Source organism: Colobus angolensis, unplaced genomic scaffold (assembly GCF_000951035.1).
Source record: "Colobus angolensis palliatus isolate OR3802 unplaced genomic scaffold, Cang.pa_1.0 Scaffold42, whole genome shotgun sequence".
In the NCBI taxonomy this organism is placed as follows: domain Eukaryota; kingdom Metazoa; phylum Chordata; class Mammalia; order Primates; family Cercopithecidae; genus Colobus; species Colobus angolensis.
In genome coordinates, this window is record NW_012117599.1 from 5,227,646 (window position 1) to 5,241,098 (window position 13,453).

The 13,453-nt window shown below is 44.0% G+C and overlaps 1 protein-coding gene and 1 pseudogene across 1 annotated transcript in view; one reads left to right on the forward strand and one right to left on the reverse strand.

Moving 5' to 3' along the window:
* The window catches only part of TBC1D8 (TBC1 domain family, member 8 (with GRAM domain)), a 207,550-nt gene that overhangs the window by 51,757 nt on the left and 142,340 nt on the right, over positions 1 to 13,453 (reverse strand). Inside the window, exon 5 of the mRNA XM_011956582.1 lies at positions 4,638 to 4,756. Coding sequence (XP_011811972.1) covers positions 4,638 to 4,756 — 119 coding nt within the window. The remainder of the gene's footprint in view (positions 1 to 4,637; positions 4,757 to 13,453) is intronic.
* The window catches only part of LOC105522199, an 861-nt pseudogene continuing 801 nt past the window's right edge, over positions 13,394 to 13,453 (forward strand).

The window sequence follows — 13,453 nt, forward strand, 5'->3', positions numbered from 1 at the left end:
TGGGTTCAAGCGATTCTCCTGCCTCAGCCTCCCGAGTAGCTGGGATTACAGACATGTGCCACCATGCCTGGCTAATTTTGTACTTTTAGTAGAGATAGAGTTTCTCTCCATGTTGGTCAGGCTGGTCTCGAACTCCCGACCTCAAGTGATCCACCCGCCTCAGCCTCCCAAAGTGCTGGGATTATAGGTGTGAGCCACTGCACCCTGCCGCAAACATCATTTTCTAAATTTTCTCTACAGGCATATGAGGATAAAAGGACTGCCTCAGGCCCGTGAACTCGGCATCAATCCCAAAGAACTACCCAACTTTGAGATAAAAGTTAGTCTATGAGCATGCAGGTGCGGTGGTTCACACCTGTAATCCCAGCACTTTGGGGAACTGAGGTGAGCAGATGACTTTAGGCTAGGAGTTCGAGACCAGCCTGGTCAACATGGTGAAACCCCATCTCTACTAAAAACACAAAAATTAGCCAGGTATGGTGATGCGCACCTGTAATCCCAGCTACGTGGGAGGCTGAGGCACAAGAATCGCTTGAACCCCAGAAGCAGAGGTTGTAGTGAGCCGAGATTGTGCCACTGCACTCCAATCTGGATGACAGAGTGAGACCTTGCCTCAAAAAAGAAAAAAAAAAAAGTCTTTTGAGAAAAACTCATGAAGATCTTCCTCTTTAGGTTCAAAAATGTTGGTATTTAAGGCTACTACCAGCCTGACCATGTGGCTCACTCTGCAGTCTTAAATGGATATCGGCCAAGGTTCCCAAGGTCATAAATAACCTCCAAAGCACTTGGGTCTATGGGAAAACAAGGCATCTAAATCTGTAATTTTTTGCCAAAAATGAGTAACAATTAGTGTCCTTCATAATCTGGGGTGGTGGTAGAAGGGCCTAGAATTCATGCTTGTGGCCTATTTGTTCCTAATTGACAACTCATTGCTACCATCAGAAATCTGATTTCCCATCCCTGGGAGCTCACTGCAAAATCCTTCCCTGAGAGTATCTTCTTGTTACCTTCACATGAGCAGCTGTTTAGGAACTCCTGGGCCCCAAGCCTCACATGTGCTACCTGATTGTAAAAATACATTTATGATTCAAACCCCAGCTACTCAGGAGGCTGAGGCAGGAGAATCATGTAAGCCCAAAAGTTTGAGGCTACAGTGCACTATGGCGGCACCTGTGAGCAGCCACTGCACTCCAGCCTGGGCAACACAGCAAGACCCCATCTCTAAAAATACACACACACACACTTCGATCATTTATCTTTATTAACATTTCCCTTTTTTTTTTTTTTTTTTTTTTTAGGTAGGTAGGTATGTCTCATGAAAAGCTATGTCCCTCAAGACAAGACTACTTTTTGGGTATTTTTGTCAAACCCTGCACTATTATATAAGCTATTTTCCAACTTAAACCTGAGCATTGATGTTAAAATAACAATGTAATTTAAAATTATTATTTGTTTTTATTTATTTATTTATTTTGAGATGGAGTCTTGCTCTGTCACCCAGGTTGGGGTGCAGTGGTGCGATCTTGGCTCACTGCAAGCTCCGCCTCCCGGGTTCATGCCATTCTCCTGCCTCAGCTTCCCACATAGCTGGGACTACAGGTGCCCATCAGCACGCCCGGCTAATTGTTTTGTATTTTTAGTAGAGACAGGGTTTCACCGTATTAGCCCGGATGGTCTTGATCTCTTGACCTCGTTGATCCGCCCGCCTCAGCCTCCCAAAGTGCTGGGATTACAGGCATGAGCCACCATGCCTGGCCTAAAATTATTTTTAAAAGAAATCTGGAGGCTGATGAAATTTTAAGTGATTTTCATTTTCTTCATTATGTTTTGCTCTATTTCCCACATTTTATTTAACAAGACATTATACATTAATGAAGTACTAGTTAAGAGAGATGAATATTTTTGAAAAGCATATCTAATATATAATGAGTGCTGAGCTCTCCCCTTGCTCTTGAAGTGAGGCGTGGCGGGGTCTTTATGAAGGCTCTGGAGCAGACAGGCAGCAGGCACAGCTGCAGGGTGGGACCCAGGGGCTCCCGTTGCAGGCGTGAGGGTGGCCGTGCTGACCCTTGCCTTCCTTGAAGTATGGCTTCTGGTTACAGGCACAGCTTGAAACAGGGATTTTTCAAAGTTTTATAGAGTCATCAAAGGTTCGGGATATGAGTAGGAAGGCCTCAATTCCCAGATCCTTAGGATTTGGCCAGAGGAAGGGGAGATCAAATGTCACGCTGTGCTCCCAGGCTCAGGCTGGGCAGGCCCCTCACTCAGGACTTACTTTTCAAAGCATTTTAGCTTCAAAGTGTCAGGGACTAGAATGTATTACCCCAAAATATGCCACTGTGGCATAAGGATTATTTGGAGCTGAAGAAAACTGAGAAACAGCAAACACCAAAAAGGCTGTCGTCCCCCGACATCTGCCTCAAAACAGGACCTGTTTTTAAAGGTCCATTAGTCAAGGTGTGTCCTGCTCCTGTACCAGAAAGAGGACTTTGACTCTCAGTCACCAGAAACAGCTCTCGACCCTCCCAAGTCCAGAAACAGCCCTGAGAGGAATCTACGCAACCTCACTAAATGAACCCTTAGCTTCCATGCGTTTTCCACACAGTACGCTGCCCCCAAAAGCCTAAAGGCCTTTTTTCTAGTCTTGTCACCTTTCTACAAATGCACTGTTCTTCACTGAGAGGCTATACAAGCCCAAGTGCTAACCACCCCTGTGAGTTACTCATCACTGAGCTTCTGTTACACATATGCATGCTTTCGTGTTCAACTAAAGTCTGTTTGGCTGGGCGTGGTGGCTCACATCTATAATCCCAGCACTTTGGGGAGCCAAGGCAGGACTGCTTGAGCCCAGGAGCTCAATATCAGCTTGGGCAACATAATGAGAACTCGTCTCTACAAAAAATAAAAACATGAGCCAGGCGTGGTGGTGTGTGCTTAAAGCCCCAGCTACATGGGAGGCTGAGGCAGGAGGATCACTTGAGCCTGGGAGGTCAAGGCTGATGTGAGCCACGACTGCACCACTGCACTCCAGCCTGAGTGACAGAGCAAGACCCTGGCTCAAAAACACAACCAACAAAAATAAACTCTGTTTTTCTTTCGTTCATCTTTTGTCAGTGTCATTTCCAAGACCCCAGCCATGAAATCTAGGAGAGTCAAGGACAAGTTTTCTTATTCTACAGAAACTGTTTTAAAATCACTGTAGCAAAAGTTAATTTTCTTCCTCCAAATTAAGAAGAGCAATACCTAAATCAAAGAACCACTACAACTTGCATTAGACCAAGACAGGTGGGGGTAAGTGTGAAAAATAGCGCTGAATGGGGCCTTTCTGTAGCTACCCAAGTGTGATATGGCCCAGGGAAGTGAGCCACAGTTGGCTGGGCCAGGATGAGGGCCGACCCGAGCCCACCATGGCCCAGTCTACCCGCTAACCCCACTGGCCAGGTATAACTCCAAGAAGACATTGTCAAGCTGGCTGGACTTGGGATGCCTTCCCTTTCACCAGATCCCATAAGTATCCCCCAGTCACCGAAGGAAAAGATTTTGTTCCTCCAAAATCAAAAATCTGCTTTGACACCCTTTACGAAAAGCCATGGCACTTGAGGTATTAGAAAGCCAAGCTTTTTGCAGAAAACAAAATCAAAGGGCTAGGAGGTTTTACCCTAAGGAAGGAAAAGTGTATCACACACTAATGTGTTAAAGTATTTAATGAGAGAGTTAAATTTAGAATGAGAAACTATCTCTCCCAGCCCGATGGGGCTTTGAAAGCACTGATTATCCATCATGTTATTGCAGTGAGGCCAGTTATATAAGACTGTAACTCACAGGAGGCATCACAGATACCTCCCAAAATATTCCTCTCTTGCCAACTCAAAACTTAATTGGCTTTCATTACATTTAATTTACATATTTTAAGAATAAATATCCACTTCTAGCAGGAGGAAAGTGGTAGATCCAACAGAATAGTGTGACAAGATGTCACAACTGCAAAAAAAAAAAAAAAAAAGGTGATTTAAAAAGTGAAATAACGTGTTGCTCTGCAAAAACATAAATCTTAACGTTATTTTTTTTTCCGGCGATAAAAAAGGGCCTTCACTCCTGTAAAGAATAACAAAAACTAAGTCTGAGAATAAAGTCTTTTTTTTTTTTTTTTGAGACGGAGTCTCGCTCTGTCCCCCAGGCTGCAGTGCAGTGGCACAATCTTGGCTCACTGCAAGCTCCGCCTCCTGGGTTCACGCCCTTTTCTTGCCTCAGCCTCCCGAGTAGCTGGGACTACAGGCGCCCACTACCACGCCCAGCTAATTTTTTTGGATTTTTTAGTAGAGACGGGGTTTCACCATGTTAGCCAGGATGGTCTCGATCTCCTGACCTCGTGATCCACCCGCCTTGGCCTCCCAAAGTGCTGGGATTACAGGAGTAAGCCACCGCACCCGGCCAAGTCTTTTTTTTAACATGTCAGGTGTATGTTGCTAGACTGACTACAAAGTTAAGACAGGTGATAAATGAAACTTATCTGGCTTTACGTATTAAGCCAAAAAGTTCAGTTAGCAGAAAAAACTGTTAGTATGCTACAGTGTTTGAAATGTCTTAAGGAAAAAAGATGGAAAGATGGGGAGAAACGTTAAACTCAAGGGACCTACCTTTACCTTCCCTTTGACAAAACTGGCAATGTCATCTTTATTATCAAAGACGGACAAGGTGTGAAGGAGATTTTGTTCCAGCCAGTCCCAGTGCTGGTTGATTTCCTCTAATGTTGCACCTGGATTCGAACAGAAAAAGATATAGAGCTTCAAAAAACACAATGGAAGTAATTCCTAGAACATGAACTCATTTTCTAAACACTGTGTATCCCCGTGCTGATGTTATTAAAACATCTGGGCTCTCATACCCTGGGCCACGGTTTGCCAGATGAAACGGAAGGCACCCCCATCGGGGCTGTGGTGCCCCTCCCCGCCGCAGTGGGATGTGCAAACATCACTCCTCCTGCCACACGGATGGGCCAGGTGGCCAAGTGAGTGACCGCTGGGACTGTTCTGTGACCATCCAACCCACCCTCCTAACGCACAGAACTCCGACCATCTCCACTCAAACGACAGAAACGTTCCTAATTATTCAGCTACTCCAGCATGGAACAAGCCCAGAACGGCAGACCAATCCTGAGCGGCCTTGCCAAGTTCTCCCATGAAAAGAAGAGTCCCTTCAAGAGGTGCCGAAGCCCAAGTCCATGGAGGAAAGAGCCTCTTGCCAGGGCTCTGCTGAAGGCCCCAGGGGCTGCCACTTGCACCCAACAGTGCTGCCACACAAGAAGCAAGGGCCTAGGAAATTTACAGCTTACAAATGTGGACTTCACAGCATTTACAGCAATGGCCGTTAAAAACATACATAAAAAGAGGTCTTATAGTACATGTTAAAACAAACACAAAGGCATTAAATCATAGGCGTAAATTCATTTCTTTCAATGACAATGTTTTTTAATCACCGCATTAAAGCATTAAGCAAAAAGCTTAGTCATTTTAGTTGTCTGTATTTCCTCTCTATTCTCATCATCTCTACTGGACAACGGGCACTTTGACACAGGGACTGTTCCCAGTTCCTCATGAAGGGCCTGGCACGCAGCAGATGCCCAGCAAGGTCCACCGACCAGAAGCGCACACGGTCCTGGACAACAAAGACACGTGGGCCTCAGGTGTTTCTAGTGCAGGCAGGTTTCCAAAATGGGAAGCAGGAGATATTCCAACCTCCAAGAAATGAGGCAAACCACAGAGCTGAACCATCTAGCACGTGTGAGAGGGATATGGTGCCCAGAGCCACGCACCACTTACCCAAAAGCCAGATACGGACCGGGCACAGTGGCTCACGCCTGTAATCCCAGCACTTTGGGAGGTCGAGGTGAGTGGATCACTTGAGGACAGGAGTTTGAGACCAGCCTGGCCAACATGATAAAACCCCATCTCTACTAAAAACACAAAAATTAGCCAGGCGTGGTGGTAGGCCCCCCTAACCCCAGCTACTTGGGAGGCTAGGTCAGGAGAATCACTCGAACCTGGGAGGAGGAGGCTGCAGTGAGCCGAGACCACGCCGTTGCAATCCAGCCTGGGTGACAGAGCGAGACTCTGTCTAAAAAAAAAAAAAAAAAAAAAAAAAAGCCAGGCATGCATTTTGCTCAGTCATCTTTCCCTCCGCATGTTATGTGCACCCTTCCTCTCCCTGGAATGTAAATATAAACACCCCACACAAGAAGGTGCCAGGGGACTGGCTCTGGACTTGTGGCTGCGTTGGGGTCCATGAGAATGAAAAACATCTATCTGTAGCAGGACTGTTGTTCTGAGCAGACACTTAGGGAAGGAATAAAAAGAAGTATCTAATAGAATACTTCATAAGGAATAACGGAAGTTTAAAACAATGGTGCTTATTTTGAATTTTCCCCATTTTGGGGCAAGGCATTGGCCAAAGCAGTATCCTTCAGTCATCACTAAAGCCAGTGTTCCCATTAGAGCTGGGAGGGCCCAGGCTTCTCTCTGCCTGAGGTCTCTATTCACAGGCCATGACTCCCCCATCCCTGCACCAAGAGCCCTTGGCCAGTGACCTTGCCCTACTGCCCCTCGGTCCCACCTCCTGTGTCCTGCTCTCCAAGGATCACAGAAGCCTAAGGAGGAGCCCACTCAGGTGCAGCAGAAGTTTCCTCTGCGGTGAGGGTCCCGGTCCTCTTGCTCTCCTCTTCCTGCCGTCTGGGAGGGTTCCCACGGTATCACGAAACCCCTGGCCCTTCAGGCTCCCCATCCCTCTTACAATTGGGAAAGTGTGTTTTAAAACAAAATCAAACCCAGCTACTCCAGGCTTCCCAGCATGACTCTCTTGAAGCTTCTGACCTTTCCCCACCTGCACTGAGGCCCAGAGCGTCTGCTTGGTTCCTCAGCTGGTTATAGCACACGCCATGCTGACCCGACTTAGGGGTACATCTGGTTTACCTGCCGCTGGCTTAAGTCTCCCTGCCCTGTTTCAGTGTCCCCAGGTGGCAGGTGTGTAGGTGTCAGCCACAAGAACACCCTTCTCTAAATCCAGTGGGTCAACAATGGTGTCTCTCTATCACATCACTAAGCTGGGTTCAACCCAAGCTGATAATCTTGCACAAGCACCTGGGGTAGCCCAGGGCTCTGCTTTTCCTTGGCACTTTAAGACCTTTTCTTTCTAGGTCTTTATCCTTTATTATCCATTACAATAAAACCCATTACTCAGAATACTGAAGAAGAAGAAAAAAAACAAGTGAAGAATAAGCTGAAAAGGGAGCACTTTATGGGACCTCGATTTTTTGCTATTTGTTTTCATGGACCCTCTCCCTGATCCAGAAGAAGAGAGAACCAAGAGTTGCAGGAACAAAGACGAACTAAAGCAGGGAGAAGACTCACCTTTGCGGTGCTGGTCTGTTCCAGATGCGATCTCACTGATGTGTGACGAAGACTGAGTGAGGAAATGGAGGCTCAAGTATTTGTCCAAAATCATATCAAATGAAGGGCAAACCAGGGCATGAAATTACTCTCTACAACCTTGAAATACTCTGGGGTCCTTCTATAAAAAGCTGTATTTGAAATTTTTTTTTTTTTTTTTTGGGAGATAGAGTCTCTCTCTGTTGCCCAGGCTGCAGTGCAGTGGTGCAATCTTGGCTCACTGTAACTCTGTCTCCTGGGTTCAAGAGATTCTCCTATCTCAGCCTCCCAAATAGCTGGGACCACAGGCGCACACCACCCCGCCTGGCTAATTTTTGTATTTTTAGGAGAGATACTGTTTCACCATGTTGGTCAGGCTGGTCTTGAACTGACCTCGTAATCTGTCTGCCTTGGCCCCACAAAGTGCTGGGATTACAGGCGTGAGCCACCGCGCCTGGCCCTGCTACATTTGAATTTTTATTTTATTTTATTTTTTTTTTTGAGACAGAGTCTCATTCTGTCACCCAGGCTGGAGTGCAGTGGTACAATCTCGACTCACTGCAAGCTCCACCTCCCAGGTTCATGCCATTCTCTTGCCTCAGCCTCCCCAGCAGCTGGGACTGCAGGTGCCCGCCACCACGCCCGCTAATTTTTATATTTTTGGTAGAGACGGGGTTTCACCGTGTTAGCCAGGATGGTCTCAAACTCCTGACCTTGTGATTTGCCTGCCTCGGCCTCCCAAAGTGCTGGGATTACAGGCGTGAGCCACCGCGCCTGGCCACATTTGAATTTTGAATTTTTAAGTATCATTTACATCACCCTCAGACCCAGTTCTTGCTATGGCTGGGCATTAAAAGAGATACTCTGTGCTTCCACTTACAGCAAGCTCTCTCCCTCCACTCCCATCCTCCTAAATGCATCCTTTCGGGCGACCTGATACAGTTTTTCATTTATCCTGCTATTAAGTCCACAGAGGCTAACACCATTAACTGGTAACAGCTAACCCAGCTAACCGCATGCGTCTTCCTCAACTGATAACTTCAGATAACATGAATAAATTATCATCAAGCCCCAACAGAATATATCCCTATGGAATTAAGATTTGGGACAACGTCTTCAAAAAACTAGACTTTTATTCTTTAAAAAATTCATTCTACCTACTGGGAAGGAGCTTATCATAGAGAAAGATAATTCTAAAACAAAAACCAACCCACACCTTAAAAGAGAAAATAAACCACACATAAAAAAAATCTATCACTGAGTCATAGTGAGGTTTTGTTCCAATCTACCCTGCTTCTGAATATAAGACATAATTGTATGCTTCTCCCAGCAAAGACAATCAATATGATGAAATTTTTCCACCCTACTGGCTTCTATTTCCTACAGAAGTTGCCAAACGGCAGGGAAATTTTCCAGACTATAATTTCCTCTACAGGAAAGTCTTACGATGGGTTCCACGAATTCCACAAACCAATGCAAGCTGACCACACATCCATGACCGCAAAAGATTAAAAGGGAAAGTCCTTCAATATATGTCACATACCACAGTTCTGAAACTACACTACAGCAGTGGTTTTCAAACTACATAAAGTAGCACATCTCAAAATACCTTTCTTCAAAAAAAAAATCATAATAATACAAAACAGAATATATGCAAACTCCTAAGAAGAGCTACTGATTTGTAAAATATGTTCGAGTTATGCACACACACGTGAATATATTTCTGTCTGTAGGTCATGGTCAAAAAAAGATTGAAAGCCACTGCATTGTAGACATACAAGCAGTGCAAAGGGTAGAGAAGAGAAAACAAAGTGAGAATGTGTTATCCATTGAAGACGCAGGACGATAAAAAGCCTACAAATAAACCCAGTACTGCAGCAATGTTCTCACTGCGGCTTCTGCTGACTTTCCAAAACCAAGACAGAGGAGAGCTGCTATTGTGGCCTGAATTCTGTCTCTCCAAAATTCATGTTGAAGCCCCAGCTCCCAATGGGAGTATGTTTGGAGACAGCACTTTTAAGGAGGTATAAGGTTAAATAAGGTCATTACTAGTTTGGCATGCCTGGTGTCCTTGTAAGGAGAGACACCAGGTTAGTGCATCCACAGAGAAAAGGCCACGTGAGGATACAGAGAGAAGGCTGCTGTCTGCAATCCAAGGAGAGAGGAGACCTCACCAGAAGCTAACCCTGCTGGCACCTTGAGTCCGGACTTTCCAGTCTCCACAACTGTGAGAAATAAATTCTTGTTTTTTAAGCCACTCAGTGTATGTGTGTAGGGGGCGGGAGGTAGAGGTGAGAAGTAGCACTAGCAAGCTAATGCAGCTGTCTAAAACCGAAATGTATAGGAAGATTGTGGACTGTCATGGAAGTCCAATTAGCAAAATTATGCCTGTCTTATTAAGACCTCCAATTTTTCAAAAAAAATACTTTTTCATTATCTAAGACAATGAAAGTCCAGTGGATCTTAAACTTCACCCACATAAGAAGTCAAAAGTCAGAGTTATAAATACCTCTGCAAAACTAAAAGTCAGTATTAGGAACCTCAGGTAAGACCACAAAACGAACAACACTAATGACTTAGGAGTAACCAAATCCATGTTCTAAGAACAACCAGAGGAGGTCAACAGAGGACATTTTCTGGATGCCTGACGTGTGTCAGGAATTTTGTTCCATATACCATACACATAATGTCACTTATCTCCGTAAAATATTACAAGGTAACTGCCAGTATTTTAATGTTCTAGGTGAGAAGAGCAAAGTGAAGAAAATAACCAACCCAAAAGCCAGTTCATCTGACTCGGGCCTGGCTCTGCCTGTGACATCGTCATGGATGGAAGCTCCCAGTGGCTGAGTCACACTGAAACGCACACACAATGTTTATTCTCTTAGGTTTTTCCCAGAGGTATTTTCAGGAAATAAAACAAGCATCTCATTGTCTATGCCCACAGCTTCTGCCTGGACACTGCCACAAAGAACTTGATCCAAGCTTGTTTTTAAAAGCAGCTACTTCTCTCTGCACAGTCAATATCCAACTGAATTAAGTGCCTTCTCCAGCCACCTAAGTCTTAATCAACAATGAAACGGGCATTCTATGTGCTTAGTTCAGATCTGTTCCTCTGAAATGACAGGACATTTCTCTACAGGCCAAACACTAACCATCTACTGTCTAAATGCCTGGGCTAAAAGCCATACAGACTACAAAGGAGCTAGTTAAAAGTCAACTGCCATGGCAGTGTCATTCCCAAATCTCACTCAACACTCACCCTGTGCAGGGTAACTCAGGATCAAAGAATTCAAGCAAAAATTACACTTTAAGGAAGGAAAGGGTTGGAACAAAAAGCCTTTGATTTTCAGAAAGCTGACATTCTTCAAGTAGATACGGTAACATCTAATCTGTAAGTCGAAAGCAGTATCTTTACAAGAACATATAAAAAGTTCAATGATAATCCCATCATCATGATTTACAAGATTTTTAGTCGGTTATATTTTTCACTATACAGCTTAAGAAAATAAGCTTTAAATGTTTCTTTTTACAAAATGTCCTTGGCTTTTTTTTGCCTTGAAGTGAAATTAAAGAGTCCTAAAAGTGAAAAACAGACAAACAATCTCTGACAGTAAAAGTAAAATAGCCTTTTAATTTATAACTGAAATGGTCATTAAAATGTCCTTGTATTAGTACCAGTAGACACACTTTTCAGAAATAAAAGCAGGAATAGAAGACACAGGAAAAACATGATCTATGATCAAACGAAAAATCAGTAAGTAGAAACGGAGTCAGAAATGACACAAAAAAATACAGTCGGTAGACCAAGACATAAAACAGCTATTATAAATATACTCTAAGGCCAGGCACAGCGGCTCACGCCTATAATCCCAACACTTTGTGAGGCAGAGGCAGGCAGATCACCTGAGGTCAGGAGTTTGAGACCAGCCTGGCCAACATGGTAAAACCCCATCTCTACTAAAAATACAAAAATTAGTTAGGTGTAGTGGCAGGCACCGGTAGACCCAGCTCCTCGGAGGCTGAGGCAAGAGAATTGCTTGAACCCGGGAGGTGGAGGTTGCAGTGAGACGAGATCACTGCACTCCAGCCTGGGCAAAAGAGCAAGACTACGTCTCAAAAATATAAAATAAAATAAAAATAAATACACTCTGTATGTTCAAATGGTAGAAGAAGGCACAAGCCTGTTAAGAAGCCAAATCAAATGGAAGACATTTAAGAAGACCCAACTCAAATCTTTAGGAATGAAAAATACGGTATTTAAATTAGATTAAATCAATATGGGGGAAAAATCAATTCTTAAAAAAATGTACAAAGTTAACTATTGGGTTATTAAAATAATTGCACAGAAAAAATAACCAACTAAACAGTGTTTTGATTACACCTATGTACAGGAATACCTCAAAAATATTGTGGGTTCAGTTCCAGACCCATGAAATTAAGCAAATATCACAATAGACCAAGTCACACAATTTTTTTGGCTTCCCGGTATATATACTGGCCTGGTGCAGTGGCTCATGCCTGTAACCTCAGCACACTGGGAGGCCAAGGTGGGCAGATGACAAGGTCAGGAGTTTGAGACCAGCCTGGCCAACATGGTGAAACCCCGTCTCTACTAAAAATACAAAAATTAGCCAGGTGTAGTGGCATGCACCTGTAATCTCAGCTACTCGGGAGGCTGAGGCAGAGAATTTCTTGAATCCGGGAGGCAGAAGTTACAGAGAGCGGAGATCGAGTGCCGCTGCACTCCAGCCTGGGCAACAGAGCGAGCCTATCTCAAAAAAAAGAAAAGTTATATTGACACTATACTGTAGTCTATTAAGTGTGCAATCGCATAATTATGAAACCTCCATCTCCTCTCTCCTGCTGTTTCTGGTGGCCTCTGACGATGTACTTGTATGGTGTTGGAGATACAGCCAGTGGCTATGGGAGGAAGGTGCTTTCTGGCTGGCAGAGTGTTTACGACTTCAGTTCTTACACCAAACGCACCTTGCTAAATCTAAACAACCAGTTGTCTATTAAAATAATGAATCCTCCTCTCTTATAAGGTAGACATACAGCCATGACAATGTACTGTGCTGGCCTTTAAGGCATTTTGTTACAAATACTGCATGGGAAGAGTAAAATGTTCTCTCTTCGAGAACAGTGGTGACAATCACAGAGGAACAAGCTTGAAGAACACAGTTTTCAGATTGTCACGGGGTACATTGAGATTAGGGAGAGGCATACTTTGGAGATATTGTGGGTTTGGTTCTAGACCACCACAATAAAGCAAATAAAAAAGTAAGTCACTCATAGGTTTTTACATGTCCCAATGCATATAAAAATTATGTTCACGGCACGCCGTACTCTATTAAGTGTGTGAAAGCATTATGTCTTTTAAGAAGTACATGCCTTACCTAGAGAATACTTTATGGCTTAAAAAAAATTTTCATGATTATCTGAGCCTTTAGAAAGTCGTAATCTTTTTGCTGGTGGAGGGTCTTGCCAAAATGTTGATGGCTGCTGACTCATCAGTCTGCTAGTTGCTGAAAGTTGGGGTGGCTGTGACAATTTCTCAACATAAGACAACAATGAAGTTTCTTGCATGACTGACTCTCCCGTTCATGAAGATGCTGTTGATAGCATTTTGCCCACAGTAAAACTTCTTTCAAATTTGGAGTCAATTCTCTCAAACTGCTGCTTTATGAACTAAGGTTTATGAAATATTCTAAATCCTTTGTTGTTATTTCAGCAATGTCTGAAGCGTTCAACAATGTTTCAACAGCCTCTTCACCAGGAGAAGTTTCCCTCTCAAGAAGCCACTTTCTTTGCTCATCGATAAGGAGCAACTCCTCATTCATTCAAGTTTAATGAGAGTGCAGCAATTCAGTCCCATCTTCAGGCTCCACTTCTAATTCCAGTTCTCTTGCTGTTTCCATCACATCTGCAGTGACTCCCTCCACTGAAGCCTTGAATCCCTGAAGCCCTCAAAGTCATCCATGAGAATTAGAATCAACTTCTTCCAAACTCCTATTAATGTTGGTATTGGC